Source organism: Orbicella faveolata, unplaced genomic scaffold, assembly GCF_042242905.1.
Source record: "Orbicella faveolata isolate gen_17 unplaced genomic scaffold, um_ofav_v1 contig_12, whole genome shotgun sequence".
NCBI lineage: Eukaryota > Metazoa > Cnidaria > Anthozoa > Scleractinia > Merulinidae > Orbicella > Orbicella faveolata.
In genome coordinates this window covers 1,914,869-1,934,553 of record NW_028301539.1, presented here as the reverse complement: position 1 = coordinate 1,934,553, position 19,685 = coordinate 1,914,869, and the positions used below count along the sequence as shown (strand labels likewise).

At 38.8% G+C, this 19,685-nt stretch overlaps 5 protein-coding genes across 6 annotated transcripts; 1 reads left to right on the top strand and 4 right to left on the bottom strand.

Annotated features, from left to right (window-relative positions):
- Positions 1-465: 465 nt before the first annotated feature.
- Positions 466-4,601, bottom strand: LOC110067560 (ras-related protein Rab-8B-like). The gene is made up of 3 exons (XM_020774907.2): positions 4,338-4,601; positions 3,708-3,756; positions 466-1,971 (listed from the first exon to the last, which is right to left on the bottom strand). Exons 1-3 carry the CDS (start codon positions 4,483-4,485, stop codon positions 1,548-1,550), a joined length of 621 nt encoding a protein of 206 aa, XP_020630566.1. The 5' UTR covers positions 4,486-4,601; the 3' UTR covers positions 466-1,547.
- A 66-nt stretch (positions 4,602-4,667) lies between these two features.
- LOC149116082 (uncharacterized) lies at positions 4,668-7,126 on the bottom strand. The gene is made up of 2 exons (XM_089281980.1): positions 6,969-7,126; positions 4,668-5,935 (listed from the first exon to the last, which is right to left on the bottom strand). Exon 2 carries the CDS (start codon positions 5,929-5,931, stop codon positions 5,437-5,439), a length of 495 nt encoding a protein of 164 aa, XP_089138106.1. The 5' UTR covers positions 5,932-5,935; positions 6,969-7,126; the 3' UTR covers positions 4,668-5,436.
- Positions 7,127-8,347: 1,221 nt separating this feature from the next.
- Positions 8,348-10,313, bottom strand: LOC110067565 (uncharacterized). Of its 2 annotated transcripts, none has more exons than XM_020774911.2 (2): positions 10,162-10,313; positions 8,348-9,253 (listed from the first exon to the last, which is right to left on the bottom strand). In XM_020774911.2, exon 2 carries the CDS (start codon positions 9,244-9,246, stop codon positions 8,743-8,745), a length of 504 nt encoding a protein of 167 aa, XP_020630570.1. In that variant the 5' UTR covers positions 9,247-9,253; positions 10,162-10,313; the 3' UTR covers positions 8,348-8,742. The 2 variants fall into 2 exon arrangements, with proteins under 2 accessions (XP_020630570.1, XP_020630571.1); XM_020774912.2 differs by lacking the exon at positions 10,162-10,313 and adding an exon at positions 9,438-9,694.
- Positions 10,314-10,682: 369 nt separating this feature from the next.
- LOC110067563 (uncharacterized) lies at positions 10,683-12,033 on the top strand. Its single transcript, XM_020774910.2, has 2 exons — positions 10,683-11,131; positions 11,400-12,033. Exon 2 carries the CDS (start codon positions 11,424-11,426, stop codon positions 11,961-11,963), a length of 540 nt encoding a protein of 179 aa, XP_020630569.1. The 5' UTR covers positions 10,683-11,131; positions 11,400-11,423; the 3' UTR covers positions 11,964-12,033.
- Positions 12,034-12,671: 638 nt separating this feature from the next.
- LOC110067558 (myeloid leukemia factor 1-like) lies at positions 12,672-19,025 on the bottom strand. The gene is made up of 7 exons (XM_020774905.2): positions 18,866-19,025; positions 16,222-16,444; positions 15,228-15,356; positions 14,891-14,963; positions 14,523-14,609; positions 13,899-13,997; positions 12,672-13,470 (listed from the first exon to the last, which is right to left on the bottom strand). The coding sequence occupies exons 1-7, from the start codon at positions 18,910-18,912 to the stop codon at positions 13,175-13,177; spliced, it is 954 nt and encodes a 317-aa protein (XP_020630564.1). The 5' UTR covers positions 18,913-19,025; the 3' UTR covers positions 12,672-13,174.
- Positions 19,026-19,685: the final 660 nt, after the last annotated feature.

The following is a 19,685-nucleotide window of genomic DNA, read 5'->3' as shown; positions in this document are numbered from 1 at the left end:
CAGAAAGCTTTAGAAAGCTAGCTTTTCTTAGATTGCCCATAGGCCACCAATAAACTAGAAAAGAGACTTAAAGAAAAGCTGTCGGCCAAGTGCAAGCCCAGTATACCGCTGGCATTTGAAATCTTAGGGATATTGGCGCCTGCTCCGACCGATCAGACCGCTGTAACCGAGTAACTCGTAGACTCAGGGCAGTGATAAGTTGGCAAGTCGAATAGGCCATTAATTTCCGGGTTACCTTGTGCCTCTGTTTCAAAACGCGTTTTCGTGCAAAACCTTTGATAGAAAAATAAGTTTGATTTGCATGAAAATGAGCCTGAAGAAGAAACACATTTTCATATTAATGGTTTCGCACGGAGACTCGATTTGACACAGAGGCAAAAGGCAACTCGGAAGTGGCCTATTAGTCAACTTCAGTCCACGTTCTTTGTCAAAGACCACACAGAATTATAAAAACAAGACTATGAATTCTTCTAATGGCAGATACTTATACAAAGTTTATTCGTATCCTAAATTCGAAATCTTGACATTGCATATTGCAATCTATAACATCATTGTTTACGTTATACACCTAATTGATGTTTTGAACCAGGCTTATACAAATATATCATATACGTTTCCCTAAATTCTCTGGAACATTTTAAAGATCGCTCTTTTTAAAGGTATTACATTTCTGTCTCCGTTTGTCCAGCTTCCCCTTCGCTTCTCCTACAGTATTCACACTATGAGGATTGTAAATCTGCCTGCAGAATATATGGGGAGAGGTGAAGAGTGTTTTCATCCTACATGCATTGCGCGCCTTGTCCTCTATGAAAAATAACTATTAGTAATTACAAAGACTGCTTTGAAAATTCATCTTACTCCAGCTATTAAGCTATCATGTCTCCAACGCACAACGACACAGATATTCGGATCAGGCGGTAAATCATATGACGGGCAGGTTTAAAAAAAAAATGGCAAAATGACGAAATGGCGCAATGGTTAGCCTAAAGAGCGCTCCGGTTAGCCTAAAGAGCGCTCAGGTTAGCCTAGATAGCCCTCAGGTTAGCCTGAATATATAGCGCTCTGATTACCCTAAATAGCACTGACTTAGCCTTAGCCCTCAATAATTGTAAGGGTTTACCGTATCCCACACTGTTAAGTGCCATTTCTTGTTTTAAACACGTTCCCATATGACCAATCGGTGAAACACATAAGCATGTAAATATCGATCGGAGCAAGAATGTAATAGAGCATGTTGCATGGCAGCGGCTTGAGGAGTATAAGTTCCTCTCTCTCCCATTATATCTAGTGAAAATGCTCTCATTCTTACTTACCGTATTCATTTTCCTGTCACGCAGGTAATGGTTAATAAAAAGTTTTAGAGCGATAGCATCACCTGATTAAATGTCCGCTATAAAAATTGAATTTAGATTTCCAATGATCAGTGCGCACGCGCACAAATTCTACGCTTGACATGGCGTAACTTCCTTCAGAGCTACCTTACACGTTTCGAGCTGGATTTACAGCTCAAAAAATCTAAGTTTAAAAAATTATCTTAACACGAATGATCAACCTAGGAGCAATTCTTCGTCTTGCTCAATTTTGATGCCATGATGTCTTGGGCCAAAGTCTTCGGAAACTGCCCTTTCTTTCTCCATTTCCTCTTGTGAGCCGGTGTGGCTTAAGATATCTTGAATAAGCAACTTAAGGACTTCGTCAATCTCTAAGCTTTGCAGGTCGTTGATCTCTGCATATCGCATGCCGTATTCCCGGGCGAATTTCTCGCCCTCTTTCTTTGTGATCTCGCGTTTTCTTTCGTTAGACCGGCAGTTGTTGGCCACCAGAATCCTCTGAAAGTCCTGTTCGCTGGCATGATGCTCGATAATGCTCAGCCAATCCAGGATTTTGTCGTACGACGCTCTGTCGGTGACGTCATAGGCCAGAATGAACCCTTGTGTCCCGTGATAGTAACTGGTCGACGAGGCCTGGGAGCTAAAACAAATTGTAACATTTTACGACTCGGAAAGCTAGGAATAAGCAATTGAGCAATATATGATCAGCTGGAGTGGGGAGGGGGAGGGATTTGGGAAACCAGACTGCGATCCTTACTTAAGACCGTGGACATATATAAAGAACAAAGTGAACCAATCGATAAAAGCTCTAGTTCATTTACAAGTCTTTCGAGAAAAGATCGGGATACAACGAGCGCAGACGTAAGGGGATGGGTTGAGTGGAGAGAAAATAGACGGTCTGAGTGGACACAGCTTCTCCAGAAACGGAAAATCCCCATTGGCTAAAAGACGATCAACGTGCCATCGCCGTGTCAATGATCGTTGAAGTTTTAGTACAAACGTACTGATGTTCTATGACGAATGTCGTCCGCTGATTGACTATGCAACTCACTATCTATTTTGTTGTATAGTGAGTAGCCCAGCAGTGTGCGATTGTTAATTAACTGGCGGCCGCCTCTTGGCGTTTTGTAAGTGTCGGTGAAGAGGTTTGGGATAAAGTTTTGAACGACTAGTAGATTTATACTAAAACAATTAGATTACATTTGCTCGATAGCGATAGAAATCTCGAGCTCATAATCTAATTACTTAATAGAAACACGATTTTAAACCAATCAGCGCGCGTATTTTCTATGGCCTATTATCTGATGTTATATAATATGTTGAATTATTCTCGCATTTTGTTTGGTTCCTTCTTATGATATATTGGAGGACATACAATTCACTTAGATGACGTCATCTACAATCTTTTGTTTCTTTATAATATAAAACAAATTGATTCCATATTGCCGCGCGTCTGTTCAGTAAAAGATAACAAATGATGTCAAAACGTGGTCAGGTCATCAGTGACCCACTCGGCTAACGGCTCGTGTGCCACTTAAGCAAAACCACGACGGCGACGGCAACGCAAACGTCACCAAACAAAAGATTTAATGAGCAATACAATGGCTGTGCACGTGCTTTATAAATCTTTATAGATTTCTTTGCCGTCCTCTGCAAAACAACAACGTTAAATGACCAAGTTCGCTGGTAAAATATAAATTCATTTTTGACTAGGCGTCATTCTGGGCGTTGTTCGTCGTCGATGCTTACATTTGCATAATTAACATAATGATTTGCATAATGATCATAATGATTCTCACAATGACCATAATTTTACAAAGAAAACAGAGTCACCCCTTTGTTTCAGTTGGACAAGAATGTACACATTGTGTTTTATCCCAAGCACAAAAATTAAAGTGTTACAAAAGTGAAACAAATAACTTACAATATTTAGAGTGAAAGCCACATCAACCTTAGCTAGTTTTCATACGGGCCCTTTAGATCTATCCTGGTGGAATTAGTTTTAGTGGAGGAAGGAAAACCCAAGAACCTGGAGATAAACCCTCGGAGCAAGGCGAGAACCAATTGCAACAACAAACTCAACCAATATGGCGCCGGGTCGGAATCGAATTCGGGTCACATTCGTGGGAGGCGAGTGCTCTCACCAAGCACTGCGCCATCTCTGCTTCCCAAAAAGTAAGTTTAAATGAACATTATTCCTAGTATTAAATGGGTCTGGTCTGCCTGGATGAGACAACAGTTTACATGTATTGGAGAAATTACCGGAATGGTGGCGTGACCTCTGATCGCGTGACTAGCAACACGACAGCTGCCAATGATTTCCATACCAGACTGATCTTAAAGTGAGGTGGAAAAAATACAAAACATCCCTCTTACCTTTCTTGTCCTGCAATATTCCATATCTGCAATTTTATTCGCTTTCCATCTGAAGTTTCAAAGAGAAATGTAAGACAAATAACTAAATTATAATGGAACTGAACGAAAATGACAGCCTGTCGGCAAAAAATGTTAATCAGCTTCCGTCTCATCAGGAAAAATATTGGCTTTTGAAATGAGGACAGCTTCTAGAATTGCGTAAACAGTAATTGCTTTCCCTGTTTTGAAAAAAAACAATGTTCGTATCCTCAGCTTATACAGAGTGATTCAGATACTGCGGAGGCGGGATTGTCTCAGTGTGTGGCAAAAGAACGGTTGAGTTGAAAATTTCCAGCCCCTCTCCGGCCAATGCATTTGTCGTCTGTAAATGACGCTAAAATAACAGCTCTTCTACACGAGTTCAAATGAATTCCGCTTACGCAAAGCAAGATGTATATCTGTCTTGCACTAAATACCTGTGACCTGGATGACTAAGCTAGGTCTTTCTTACAGTTCGAAATGACAAATTAAATAAAATATTTATTATCGCCGTTGAATGGCTGAGGAAGTATGTGTACGTACGGACACCAGTCGAGGCAAATTTATGAACTAAGTTGAAGAGTACACTCCACAAATGAACACAACACTTACCCAGTTCCAGCGTCCTTTTAAGGAAATTTACACCAACTGTCGACGGGCACGAAGATTCGTTGCCCGACTGATGCAATATCGCGGCCTTGCCGACTTCTGGATCACCGACGAGCAACACTTTAAACAACAAGTGATAATTCAACGCCATTCTATTTGTGAGCCTTCGTTATCGAACTCCGCGGTTATTGACTTTAAAGTCTTTAAGTTCAGTGCATTCGTCACGGAAGTCTACTCATGAAGCGAGCACTTTAATTTAGCGAGTGCCTGTTTGTGGACTGAATGAATTTGGCTCAATACCCAGCGGAAATTGCAACAAAAAAACCACAGATGTTCTTAATTCTCAGATTTTAATATCGGATTATGCTGAGTGGTATTATTTTTATATCTAGACATATCACCGCCGGGACCTAGATGAATTCTCTAATACTGTATTCAAATTAATATCTAATTGAATTCATAACTAATGCGCATAATAACAGCGACAATGTTCAAGGACAATACGTAAATTAACAATACATAAAAAGAACAGAGAGACTAGATGTTTGACTTGTTCGCATTGAAAAAGACAGAAATATCACAACAAAATTACGTGACTCACGTTCCGAGTATTTTTAAACCGACAATTATCTATTTCAATTTCGTGCAGAGTGACTATCTCGATCAGTCTGTCTGCCAAGTCATTTCGTCATGTCACGCAATCTTCCCTGGCTGCGTCAAATTAGCACTCATACGAGTCACTCTATTCACAGACAGCGCAAAACAACCTCCATGAGTGAGAAAAGTGGCTACAGAAGACAATGATCATTTACATCTTTCTCAATTAACCAAGACAAAAAAAAAAGAACAAAGACTGCCCGCACTCTGCGGCTGGTCTGATTTTAGACATATTAAGTGCAAAACAATGTAAAGAGATAACTTCAATATTTACCCGTCAGTCTTCAATATTGTCAAACACTGTGACACAGCATTCCTTGCCATATATTAAAACGCTTACTAAGAGGGGTAGGGATAAAAATGCTTCAATGAACATTACTCTCCCTACCCCCCAGTCCAGTATGCGGCACTTGAACGGTTGAAACATTGTAAGACTTATAACAGTTTACACCTCCTGGTCGTAAAAGAAATTCATGATTGTACACAAAGTACCGATTAATTCTCCCAGTAGCTGACGCATCTCCTCTGAAAACTTGGCGTTTGGTGACCTCTCATCTAGGCGGGATTTCATCGTTTCAAATAGCCCGGTCACCCGAGAGAAACAAGGCACTCCTTCCCTCACAAGAATCTGTACTGTACGGTCAAACTCGCTGCTAGGAATCATAGCCGTCTTGATATTAGCGCAGATTTCCTTTGTGCTCCTCATGTGAGGCACACCTTGGCTGAATCTGACCACTTTTTTGAAGTCCTCGTCCCATTTCAGAATGACCTCGAGAATGAACTGTAGATCTTCCAGTTGTTGTTGCATCGTCTCATACTGTTTATCCAGTTCTTTGATTTGTGCCTTGAATTGTTTTGTGCTCTTGTTAATGGAAGTAATCGATAATTTCTCGGTGCGCGTCGTTAACTCTCGGATTCCGTCGTTTGTAACGGCAGCCATGCCCCTGAAGAAAGGAAGATGATGTAAACAACAGGTTCCTTAGCTAGTAGCAAATTCAAAAACAAACCCGCGGCTCGCTTGGCTATCTGACGTTTTTTTTTTTTTTTTTTTTTTCGCCTTATATGCCTTACTACAATCATGGACAAAAGTCTTGGGGCCAATTTGCACTTTTGATGCTTTTGTGCACACGCCAGACGCGAACATTAGTTCACCTGCCTAACCTCGCCCCCCACCCCCCCATACAATGTTGAAGACTACTACCTGCAATTTCTTCTGATTTTCAGCATTGTTTTGGGTGGGGAGGGGGACCAGTAACGCGTTTTTAAAAGGAAAGCAGCGCTTTTTTCAAACTGCAGTAGTAAAACACAGATAATTCGTTAAATTACATAAGTGTCCCAAGGACTTTTAACCACGATTATAGGTCTACCAAGGAGTCTGCCTAGCTAATTATATTTAAAATTCTTCTCTTATAAGGTGTTAAGGGGCTGGATTGATCCGTCGGCCTTTCAAAACTAGGGTAGAAATTGCCCAAAAGTTCATTGTAATTTCCACATCACCGAGAGATGTGTGACGAGTCTCGATTTCACGAAAAACAGAAATATTTGAGTCAGATATGTGCAATCTGTTTGCCGCGAAGTGTCTGGAGACAGACGAGCGGGCATAATAGACACACGCGCGTGCACCCTCGATTTCGTCTGTTTCAACCTAGAATGCAAGGTGACTGAACGATTTGCATTGATACGTTCCTTAAGCCTTGCATGAATAAATTAAAATAATATATATATCAAGCGAGAAATCAGATGGGTATAAAACACTCAACCTACAATCTTAGCTTAATATCTTTAAAGGTGTATGAAAAGACAATGGTAAAATCTGAAACTAGGGTAGAAAAATACTTGAATTTCAATAGAAGCTTTAATACAAATGATGTTTGTATAACCAACGACTGAGTTGTTATATTTGGTGCTGTGAATTTTAAATGAGAAGGGATGTAATGCTTTAAGATCATGAAATACGACACTTACGTGTTTTCTTACCTCTCAAGTGTAGATAACCTAGAATCGCTTTCGAGTTCCTTGTGGAATGGGTGAGATCACAAGGACGGAAAATGTTATTTCAGGGAAGTCTGTAGAAATATCGATATATTTCCAGTCATCTAATCCGCATTCAGTGACCCACCCAACTAGTACAAACTGCGCATGAGCCAGGTCAAATGCTGCCCTCTTTTGATTGGTCGAAAATTTGTAATCTCAACTCTGATTGGCTGAAGCAAGCGCAGGTGAAACTTGACTCAAATTCACTCTTTCGCTTATATTTTATGCAAATTTTAAAAAAATCTTATTTGACAGGAGATTTTGTTTGACACAAAGAAGAAAAGAGTGTAATTGAAATATTTTTCGCGAGTTAGCTGCGACAGTCAACCCTACCATATATAGATAACACAAGATGTCGAATCACTGTTCGACACTTTGAATGAGTAAGCCATCGTCAATTATTCATTTTTTAAATTTTCCACACAAATTTGTGCGTTGTAAGCACACATCATAAATGTGCATCGGTACAACTTATAGATAAAAATAATCTTATATATACACATAGCCTGTAGGATGCCCATTGAGTTAAAAAAAAGTACAACACATTCAGTTTTCTTACATTTTTATTCTAGAGGTATTTTTCGTTCAATTTAAAAGCAGGTGGTCATGTTATTTGGTCCTAAGAGACTGTTTTTGGATCCTATTTAAAATTCATGTGTATATATAACCAAAAAAATTACCGTTCTTGATTTAAGACAGTAGTTTACTTTCAACCTTATAAGAATGTAACAACAAAAATTTGTTTGTCCATCCGGCTTCAACGCATAGTTTGTTTGTGCGATGCTTTATATTTTATTCGTTACATGTATCAACTGTGGGTTTCTTTTGGCAGTATTTATTCACCGCTTGTCTGAAGATCAACAAGATCACCTCTACAGCAATACATGTATATTCGCGTACGAATATAGCTCGGTTGCAAACACAGCATAAACCGAACTGAGAAGCACGAAAATCACCATTGAAACTTCCTCTATTGAGTCAATTCAACTGCAGTTGTTGATGAATAGTGGCGCTGTCAGTAGCAATTACTTTTCACCATTCAATTTTGATTCAAACGGTGTGGGTTTTCTTTCCTTTTTTGAGGCTCTAACCTCTTCAATTTCGATCGCCACAAGGCCAGCCTTGATCTCTCTAAACAGGGCCGCATAAGAGAGATCTTGATCATTGTATAAGAAGAAGCTGATGACGATATCTAATTCTTGTTTGATGGTGTTGTAAAAATGTACCAAATGCCAACAATATATATTTTATGAGTTCCATACGTTTTACCAAGGAAAACTAATAAAAACAGGTCAAGGCGAACAAAGCAAGAAACAATTCACGACACTAAGATACTTGTTATTTTAATCATTTCTGTTCCTGTTTATAAACTTATCACTCCTAAATACATCAGGCGAAGTTTGGAAGTAAAGCTCTTCCTTCGAGATGAGTTAGTCGCGTCGCATCAGAATCCTTCTATACGATTTCACTGTGACCGTGAAAGGTCTCATTTTCCACTTAAATTAACTGACTACACTTGTTGCTTCTTAAACAAGAAGTACCATATTCTTGTACCATGAAAATATAATTATTTACGCTACTCTAAACAAAACGAAAAACAAAAAATCAAACTGACATACAAAAATAAAGTTCGATCTTTGAAACGACATGGAAGCATTTTCAAATAATTTCTTCTAAATTAATCTCCTTCACACAATTCGCCTCAAGATGTTGCCGATTATTGCTCAAAATAGATCTCCATCATTGTATCAGTGATTCCAGTCAGCCGCCCCAGAAGCTGTCGAATTTCTTCAATAAACGAGGCCTTATAAGCGGCGTCATCGCGGATAATTTTTGACACTTGTTTCTTCAACAGCTCCAGAGCTTCGTAAACCTGTTGAAAGCAGGGCACGTCCGCGGTCACCAAATTCTGCATTCTGAAGTAAAAATCACCATGAATATCATTCAAGTGATTCTCTATCAATGCACAAATTTCTTTTACATTTCTCACAAAGGGAACACCTTGGCTATTTCGTTCTATTTTGTCGAAGCTTTGCGCCCAGCTTTTAATGTTCTCGTTGAGGAAATCGAGGTCTTGACGTTGCTGAAGTAACGTATTCTGTAATTTGTCAAGATCGGCGATCTCTTTTTGTAGATCTTGCTTATGGTTTACAACTCGTTTTAACGAAACACTCTTTCCGCTGGTAGAAGTTGTTCCATTGACATAAATTGGTGTCTCCATGTTTTAACTGTGGAAGCAAAAGAAGTTCATCATTATTTTTATACTAGTTCTTTGCCAAAATAAATAAATTTAGCCGGCGAGGTAAGAAAATTGCAAGTAATTCAACGCGTTTTAATTTACTCCCTTGGAGCACTGGAAAGATCACTTCTAAATGTTCACCCAATTATTTTGAAAACTGAATTCATGCATACCTGATTCGGAAAAGAAACCGCAATTTGTATAAACTTGCATTTATCATTGGTTTCCCCCACTAAAAGATTGTATAAAAATAAAAAGCTACGGTAAACTTGTAAATTGTTCGTGTGTTTCACGCCTTTTTGTGAAACATAACTACCGCTGTTTCAATTTGTCGGTCGCTGGTTTCTTTCATCACAGAATGTCTTAACGCGACATGAAAAACAGACAAATTCAAGATTAAAGGATCCAGCAGTAAATTCCAATGTGAAAGCTGTCTATATTTGTCGGATTAGAAAAGAAAATCAGGCTTAATATTGCCCAGAATGATAAAAAATTGTTTTAAAATTCTTCAGATATGAACAACCATGTCAATTTGCATATTCTGACATTCACGATCCGATTAATAAAGTCAATTGAAATACTGTTTTGATAGTCAACCTACGTTGATTCGAAATTTTATAGAAGAATCTAAGTTCTCGTGTTATAGATGCCTTTAAAATGTTAAGCCCTAAAGCCCGAAATAAAAGATATCTGTGATAAACGTAACTGATTTTTGTGGCATTTGTTTCGTCAGTTTCCACGGTGCGGGAGACTGAGCGATCCGTAGAGCAATGCCATGCAGTATCAGAGAGCCACCGTAGATTCTGAACAACCTCAAAAACGACAAATTGTAGACGGCTGGAATGCTTAATCTTTCATTAAGGAGGCCGGGGAAATATTTTTGGAAAGCACACTTACCGTTTTGATGAAAAAAAGTTCTTTTTCCTCAATAACAGAGCAACAAAACAAAGCGCTTTCGCTGTTTCTTGCTATGATAAGGTATAGTTTGGGCGCTGCCAGACATCACTAAACCCCCTGGGGCGACAGTATGCTAAATAGCAAATGGCAAAAGCAACACTGTGAGATTGTGGCGCCAAATTACCATTCGGCGAATGCGCGAGTAAATTTGATTGGTTCGTACGAGCAGGTGCAAGAAATAAGTGCCTTACTTCACTTTATTATTGCTTTCGTGGGCTTTTGTCTGAAATCACTGAATTTAGTTCTTCGTTGAGATTTTTTTCCGATTTTTTTTCTACGTTAACTCGTTACTTTAGGACAAAGATTTATTCTACGTCTTACTGTTTGTATAATTAAACTGAATTATTTTCTCTGTTTGCCATGGCTTTATTACAGGGGTTATTAAAGTCCTTAATAAAATATTTATTTCCTGTCGAGCAAAAAAGAGTCATACTCAAGCAAAATATTTTTGCTTATCTTAATCCTGAAGGTAAAGGCGTTTTTCGAATTCTGAGTGAATGCGAGGTTAAATACGCTTCTCGCTTTCTAAATACCGCGGATTCAATTTTCACATACAATCTTCTTTACAGTAAGCGCACGAACCCCTTTCAAGTCTTTTCGGGTCATTTGCATATCATAGCCTGGCGCTTGAAAGGCATTTTTTTTCCAGCTGCTCATGGCTGTCTTCAAATAATCTACAGTTTTATTGGTTGCTTTGACGGAAGCCAATTCAAAACAATTCAGGGAGTGGAAAGGCTGTGTCTGAAAACCAAGGTTTGATCAGAGTCGTTCTGTTTGTGGTCGATTTCACTTTCACTAGCTGAATTCCATATCACTCTGTCTATCCCAAAATTGCAAGAAAAAAGTTGCAAACGTTGATTTCGAAGGCGGAATCATCAGTCAAACTTGAAGCTTAAAGGAAAGGACAAAGGTATTTATTCTAATTTCAATTTTATTGGGAGCGAGAATGTTTTAAGGAGTGTACATATTTTCAGGTATATCAACTCCTTTCTAATAATTTCGAATTCGTTCGCTTACATTGATAAAAGTAGCTCAATCTTCAGCGAAAAACGCGAGAAAATTTAGTTTCTGTCTTAAAATATAACACAGAATAAACCAAATCTGAAATTAATACTTTTACGTCGTTTCTGTAAGACAGGAAAATTAAGATACAGTTTTACTGCGTTCCTTTCTTGTAGAGGGTGCGAATCTACATATATAGAATGAGTGGAACAGTTGCAATGGAACTCTCAAGCAACACTCTTCACCCGAGACAACTCGGCATCACCGGAGATGGACTAGAAACAAGCCACGCCCTGTCAATGAAAATGATCTGCACCAATAAACAACGTTTACAGAAGACCGTGGGAAGACTGGAGAAGATGCAAGGTCCAATGAAGAAGCAGCGAGATGATCTTCTGTTTTTGGTGGCGACGATGGAGGAATGGAGCCTAATTATGCACGAGTCAGAGCGAGGACACAGTGGAGTCCCGGTTTTGCGCTCAGTAAAGGAGGGTTGTAATGAAATCACGCCAAGTTTGAACAGTAACAACAGCCAACTGAATCAAACTGTACAACGGCTTAGCAAAGCCAGCGTACCTCGCATCGCGCATGTGCAAAAGTGCCTGAAAGATTTGAGAAAGGAAATTCGCGCGGTGTTTGACGACGAAAACACATATAATGGAAAATTTGTTGAAGATGTCCGAGAAACTATAGGAAATATAATCGGCACGGCTAATGCCTTGATAGCGCTGTATTATTGATAGCCGTAGCGGAAATTTCATGAACAGCTGTGTTAGTGTTTGCAGTCTGAATAAAATCGCTGAAAGTTCACATGTTTTGAGCTGTTTGGAAAGTTATGCAATGACAAACGACACGGGTGTCACCTAGCTAATTATAAAAATTATCCATATTGAAATGTGCTATAAGCTCTTCCTGTCCCTTCTCAAAGATAAGTCACGCCCAGTACGCACGTGGGACTAGCGGTCTGATATAATTTCGTCCATATTGTTTTTCAGAATTGATGCATGGGTAATATGACCAGCCCAGAATACGGACTGCCTCACTGATACAAATTTGGAAAATTTAATTCACACTTCACAAACTTTTTCCAAGCGTAAAAAACTTCATAGACCACTGTTTTTGAGATTCCCCCCCCCCCCCCCCACCCCACAACCAAGCCCCAGTTGTTCGAAGGCTGGACAATGCTATCCACCAGATAAATCCTTATCAAGTGGATAAGTGTTAACAAAATAAACCATGCTATCCGCTGGATAGTATAGCATAATCCATTTTTTTACAACTGGGCCACATGTAAATAATAATAAATAATAAATAAATAAGTAAACAAATAAATAAAGAAAGAAACTTTTCTATAGCAATTTATACACTGCTATCCCAGGTGCTTGAAGGATGAAGTTGAACTCAAGACCTTGTAACACTCACTCATGCACAAGTCAAAGGACGAGAACTTGAAATCACATCTTTATTTAGTTATGCTGTGTAAACTAGAATGCAGAACATTACCAGCAACAAACCACAAACAATGAGTGTGAACATAACTTACAGTGCTGACATTGAACTTTTCTCTTCATTGATAAATTCTCCTGAACATTAACATACATAATTATGGAGTCTAGTAATGAGAATTTGTTTGTTGAACCTAACTCCTTTACAAAACATGCCAACAAGGTGCACTTACGCATAACAAATCCATACAGTAACGTTTTTTCATTTAGAAGAAAACAACTTTAAATAAAACTACAACCACGTCGAGAAGCAAAGTAGTATATAAAATCATCCATCATTAAACTCTGGTTATACCTAACTTTTAAGTCATTAATTCTTTAATTAAGGTGCAAATCCAAACTCTTCAAACCGCACTAGAAAAGTCCAGTAATTTCTTACTATAAAAGCACTTGATTTAGTGGATAAATATTGCTGCTGAAAAGTTTTTGCACACAAAAAGGTTAGTCTACAGTCCTCCACGTGGTTCGTGTCTATTTACTGGCCGGCTGTTTACTCGCACGTGCTTCTCACGGTCATATCTAGGTTTATGACTTCTCCCTGCTCTTTCGAAGTCTCCTGATCCCCAGTCCTTATCTCGTGCCACTCCATGGCGATGGTGTCTGTTGTCAAACTCCCTGTGAGTCCCTAGCCCCTCACCATTCACTTTCAGCCTGTCCTTATCTCGTATGGTCCCAGTGTCTTTCCTAGAGGGTGCCACAATTCCTTCATGTCGGCTGTGATGGGTAGGCCTCCCTCTTGGATCTGTTAAAGGAAAGTACCAGGAAAATCCCTTAAGCTATCATGTCCATTGTGTCTGACATTATATGCTTGAAGTTCAACAAACACTGTACAATATGCCAGTACCACACGAAAGTACTACTTCATACAAGTAGCTTTAATTTGGATTGTAACACACCAGGTTTTAACCCACGCAAGTTAAAGTTAGAGCCACAGTCTATGACATGAAAGAACTACCGTACTCAGCAGCTTTCATTTGACTGGTCACACAATAGGGTCTGACATGCGCAAACTTGTACATCTCTGCAAGTGACCCCGTTGGATAAAATATTTCTCTAGAAAGAAAGAGAAAGAAGTGGCATGCCCATTCTGTGCTATTAACTAAGACCCTCAGCTGTGCATCTCTATACCTGACCAAACCTAACCCTTTTTTCAGAGTTCAAGACACATACCTTCCAGACCTCTGATGGTAGCTCTTTGTCTGTCCCTTAAAATATTGGAGAACTGCGTGGTTCGTTCGTTCCACTCCTGGTCAAAAGCTACAGCATCACCTATCCAATACAAACAAAACTCTTTTCTCATTAGATAACAAAATCTTGTTACATGCTTGCCACAGGCATAACTATGCCAAATTCCCTGACTTTTCCCTGATAAAAATAAAATTTCCCTAACCAACTAAATATAAAATGTCAAATATAATAGCGGCTTCTAGCCTTGTTCTACAGCCATCCTTCCACTCTATCATTAAGACTGATAAGTTTTCAACAAATTTTTCTTCTTCGTCAAGTAAATATATCGTTGAGATCACAGTGGCCTCAAATGTTTCTTCCAGCCTTCACTGGTATTAAATCAGCAGTGTTCAATTATTTCAATTTTCCCTGACTTTTCTTGAAAATGTCAATTTTCCCTGACTCAAAATAAAATTCCCTGACTTTTCCCTGACCTTGAAGAATTTTTTCCCCTGACCATTTCATTACCTGTGGAAACCTTGTCTTAATTAGTAAACAATCCATATTGGAGTAAACAATTTAATTAGATTAAACAATCCAAATTCTATGATAGGCAATGAAACTCACTTTCATCAAGGTTGATGAAATCCTGTTTTCTCTCCTCCTCTCCAGATCTCCTGTTCATTGATCGCTCAATCACGTGAGAACGATCATCTGTGGGTGGAAGGGAAAAGCAAAAAATAGTTACTACTTTGTGGGCCACGTAATTCTTTCTCTCATCCATGGTTCAAGTTTTTTGTTTTTCATTGATCTTTAGCTTTCTTTGTTCTATTAAAAATCTTAGCAACTAATGACATTTTGAAGACAGACCATATTTGCTATCTAAAAATTCTGAAACAAATAATGAGAATGACTAATGTATAATAATTATTACATCACCAACACAGAAATAACAGACACCAGATTATCCAAAATAGATAGGATAACAACTTTACCAAGGTGGTGACCAATTGCCATACGATGCAATCCAGATTCAGAATCTCGCACAGAATGTTGTGTTTCTTTAATCTGCAGGAAATACAAAGAGAGAATATTTAAGCAGGAAGTCACATATATATTTAAAGTCTCATAACGACCAACAAGGATAACATGTTTGTCTTGTAAGTTTCAAGATATGTAGATTTAAACCAAGACTAGCACACAAGAAGAAGATATTTTTTAAACCACTGTTTGCACGAAAGGGATAAACACAAAAAGCAGATTGAAGTCTTGCGGTACTTAATCAACCAATGAAACAGTTTTGACCAGGTTTTACAGGTTTACATCACTTACTCCTCCAGGTGCCTTCTTAGTGGATTTGGATGCTTGAAAATATTTAGGTTCCCCTTGTCCATCGCTTGAATATGACATGACACTTGATGAAGAGTAACTGAAGGTATTAGGGTCATTTGCCATTTGCTCCTAATGAATTAAAAAAAGAGAAAGACTTACAACACTACACAATATATAACACAAGTGTCAATAAATATTGAGCTATGTTCTACAACATTAACAAACTGGTTCAGAATGAAGCGTTCTGATTGACTCACTGAACAATCTGAATTTGTGATATCATCACTAGGAATTTATCAGCAAACTTGAACATAAGCTGGTAAGAAAATCTTATGTCTGATAGATTGATCATAAATAGAGAATAATACATGGGTATTATTATTATTATCATTATTTCTCTTGGAGTGTTCAATTCAATACGAACACATGAAAAGAAATTTCATATCAACAAGCAACCACGTATTACTAATAATGATGTTTTTGATGACTTTCCACAGATTTTTGACTAGTTTCCAAAATTTGCGAGGGCTCTTAAAAAGTTGTACAAAGGCCACACGAACATTTGTGAATATTTTCTGAAAATTTCTGAAGGTAACTGAAGATTTCCAAAGATAACCAAAGATTGCCGAAGACTTCTGAGAAAAATTCAAAGGTATTTTGATCATACACCAACAAATTTAAATACATTTTAAGGGTCAAACATGATATCAAAGAAGTCATCAATATCTTCACTGTATGGTGAGGATATGGCAAATCAGCCACTCGAGTCCCAGAGGCAGATGTAGTTTCTCATAAATTTTACGAGTGGTATACTTTCCAGTAAGGGACAGACCATTAGAAAAGTGATAGGGATGGGGGGTGGGACTTTTTCAGCTTTTTTTTTTTTTCACGTCCACTGTTTCTGTAAGATTTTAAACACTCCTGTCTATAAAATAATTTGCTGTATTTATTTATGTGTATAGCTTGCAAGTACTGCTTATTTGTACAAACTTACAAAATTTCTGTGCATATTTGCCATCATGGAGTTCATGTTGGTAAACATGTCACCAAACATACTGCCAAACATGTCAGTGGGTTGAGCCAACTGCTGGCTGCCACGATTTGACCTGCCAGCCCGTCCTCCATTCTCAATACCAGGGAGAGCTGAGGGGAACCCAAAATGCGAAAATGGGTCGTGAAAGCCCCGCATCATAGATGAAATTCTCTGATGGTGATCCCTGAAAGAAAAAAATGATATAATGAGTGGGGAGGATTATTACACTTACAATTTTTGAGGCTACTTGTCTGTTGTGATGACCGCAACCTGTTTTATTATATGGCTAGCTCTGTAAGTGGGCAAGATGAACTGAATCCTGTGCTGTGATTGGCTACTCCAGCAGGCAAGATGGCGTGATCTTGCCCACTCGAGATTACCTGCAGTTTCCATATAATGAATCCCTTACTAAGCAAGCTTGTTTGGTCAAGGTGGCTGCATATTGGCCTTGTCACTTGGTCAATAATGCAAATATCAAAGTGAAGTGTGATCATCGCAGTAAATTTTCCAATTTAAGCAACTGGAAAGAAGAAGCCTGAAAAAAAAATCAGGGCTTCAACGGGATTTGAACCTGTGACCTCCGCGATACCGGTGCGATGCTCTACCAACTGAGCTATGAAGCCACACATTGGGAGCGAGGTCAATTAATTGAGTTCATATCTTCCTGTGAGTGAAATGATGTGAAGTATATATGAAATAATTCATATTTGAACTGTGGTAGTAGATGAAAGTGAAGTGTGATCATCGCAGTAAATTTTCCAATTTAAGCAACTAGAAAGAAGAAGCCTGAAAAAAAAAATCAGGGCTTCAACGGGATTCGAACCCGTGACCTCCGCGATACCGGTGCGATGCTCTACCAACTGAGCTATGAAGCCACACATTGGGAGCGAGGTCAATTAATTGAGTTCATATCTTCCTGTGAGTGAAATGATGTGAAGTATATATGAAATAATTCATATTTGAACTGCGGTAGTAGATGAAAGTGAAGTGTGATCATCGCAGTAAATTTTCCAATTTAAGCAACTGGAAAGAAGAAGCCTGAAAAAAATCAGGGCTTCAACGGGATTCAAACCCATGACCTCCGCGATAGCGTGAACTCAATTAATTGACCTCGCTCCCAATGTGTGGCTTCATAGCTCAGTTGGTAGAGCATCGCACCGGTATCGCGGAGGTCACGGGTTCGAATCCCGTTGAAGCCCTGATTTTTTTTTCAGGCTTCTTCTTTCCAGTTGCTTAAATTGGAAAATTTACTGCGATGATCACACTTCACTTTCATCTACTACCGCAGTTCAAATATGAATTATTTCATATATACTTCACATCATTTCACTCACGGGAAGATATGAACTCAATTAATTGACCTCGCTCCCAATGTGTGGCTTCATAGCTCAGTTGGTAGAGCATCGCACCGGTATCACGGAGGTCACGGGTTCGAATCCTGTTGAAGCCCTGATTTTTTTTTCAGGCTTCTTCTTTCCAGTTGCTTAAATTGGAAAATTTACTGCGATGATCACACTTCACTTTCATCTACTACCGCAGTTCAAATATGAATTATTTCATATATACTTCACATCATTTCACTCACGGGAAGATATGAACTCAATTAATTGACCTCGCTCCCAATGTGTGGCTTCATAGCTCAGTTGGTAGAGCATCGCACCGGTATCGCGGAGGTCACGGGTTCGAGTCCCGTTGAAGCCCTGATTTTTTTTTTCAGGCTTCTTCTTTCCAGTTGCTTAAATTGGAAAATTTACTGTGATGATCACACCTCACTTTCATCTACTACCGCAGTTCAAATATGAATTATTTCATATATACTTCAAATGCAAATATCACTGACTTGTTTGTTAAACTGGTTGGCAAATTTGGGTAACAACATAATAACATGTTTGCACACAAACAACAAGCAACTGTGACCTCAGGTGTTAATTATGGTATGTTTTTTTAAATTGAAATTGAAATTTTCTCTGTATTTTCTATTTCTTTAAAGGTAAACTAGAAAATATATATATATATATATATATATATATATATATATATATATATATATATATATATATATATATATATATATAACATGAATAGTGAAATACATACATACAAACTTGATTGATGCTCCCTAAGAGGGTTTTTCAGCTCAATACAATTACAATTACAAATTTAAATAACACACAAGTAACGAGGTGTGGGGAAGCTGATTGCTTGATGAGGGAAACGGTTCTTTCTACGCATCAGAACTAAAAACACAACTACGCCAAGCCTGTATGCAGCACAAGCTGTGAATGAGGGATTTCCTCAAGAAGGTTCGATTGTTGCGGTACATGAACACAAGTTTCAATTGCTGTTTTCACATTGAAAACACATGTTGGCATCAGTGATGTATATCATTGTATTGACTGGTTAACCGTTCTGCTGTCGCTCATGTTTTTGTTTAATCCATAAAACCACTATATTTTCCAACAATAGCAAGGTTAAACTCAAGGTATGATTAAATTTACGCTTAAGTTTATAATTTCTGTAAAATTCATACCACTTCAATGTAAACAAAACGTTATAACTGCCCAGTTGCTAATTCGAAAGACCAATTTTATCATTTAATACTTACCTGAAGAACGGGTCGTCTTCAAAATCAGTCAAACCACCTCGAAACATTATTCTTTAACACGAATGTTGCTTTGTAATGCTTACAGAGCAAGAACTTTCTCGATCTTGCTAGGGTCTTGCTAAGCCAGCCTGTTGAACATGCGCTGTTTGAGGGATCTGTTTGAGGAGAATGCTTTTACGCATGTACGTACCACAACAGGCGAGGTTACGCAGTCTATTGTTCCCAGGCTGCCTATACGAGCAGGGGAGATGAAGGGAGACCGAACGAGTTTAAAATATTCTTCCTCTGCTAGTTTAGTTTCTTTGCCGCTAATCCGTCTTTATACAAGGTCTCTTGCGTCTATACTAGTCAGTAGTGCCTAGGTCCCACCGGCTCCGAGAATAGACAGACTTTCAAGGAACCGTTAGCCTGCGAGCATGCGCAAGAGGCGAAGAGCAAAGCGACCCCGTCTCGCGCCTTCGCCGCTCGATTTCGCGCACGCGGCTACGCCGCACGCGTTTGTACTCCAACGTGAGCCTGCTCGCAGGCTAACGAACCGTAAGCAAAAGGAACCGATCCGATAAGCATACCCGCACTGTGTCATTTTGGATTTTCGTTTGACAAGTTTTTATTTCCAAATATTTGCTCTCCATCGATATGATGATTCTTAGCAAGTGGGAAGTTAACAATCACAATACCGCAGATAATTAAACAGACCCTGCATAATTATTTTGTGAGAATTATTTTGTTCCTTCAACACTTTGAAACCATACAAAAAGCCAACATACTTTACTGCGGGTTAGGTAACTATGGTAACCAATCGTGAAAACTACGACCAGCA

What these genes read in the sequence shown, in the direction of transcription:
- LOC110067560 (XM_020774907.2), bottom strand. Translation starts at nt 4,485, where the DNA reads ATGGCGTTGAATTATCACTTGTTGTTTAAAGTGTTGCTCGTCGGTGAT. An exon ending in TAAAAGGACGCTGGAACTGG is followed by an intron (nt 3,757 to 4,337) that starts GTAAGTGTTGTG and finishes TTGAAACTTCAG; the next exon opens with ATGGAAAGCGAATAAAATTG. An exon ending in AATATTGCAGGACAAGAAAG is followed by an intron (nt 1,972 to 3,707) that starts GTAAGAGGGATG and finishes AATTTGTTTTAG; the next exon opens with CTCCCAGGCCTCGTCGACCA.
- LOC149116082 (XM_089281980.1), bottom strand. Translation starts at nt 5,931, where the DNA reads ATGGCTGCCGTTACAAACGACGGAATCCGAGAGTTAACGACGCGCACC.
- LOC110067565 (XM_020774911.2), bottom strand. Translation starts at nt 9,246, where the DNA reads ATGGAGACACCAATTTATGTCAATGGAACAACTTCTACCAGCGGAAAG.
- LOC110067563 (XM_020774910.2), top strand. Translation starts at nt 11,424, where the DNA reads ATGAGTGGAACAGTTGCAATGGAACTCTCAAGCAACACTCTTCACCCG.
- LOC110067558 (XM_020774905.2), bottom strand. Translation starts at nt 18,912, where the DNA reads ATGTTTCGAGGTGGTTTGACTGATTTTGAAGACGACCCGTTCTTCAG. An exon ending in GAAGACGACCCGTTCTTCAG is followed by an intron (nt 16,445 to 18,865) that starts GTAAGTATTAAA and finishes TTTTTCTTTCAG; the next exon opens with GGATCACCATCAGAGAATTT. An exon ending in CTAAGAAGGCACCTGGAGGA is followed by an intron (nt 14,964 to 15,227) that starts GTAAGTGATGTA and finishes TATTTCCTGCAG; the next exon opens with ATTAAAGAAACACAACATTC.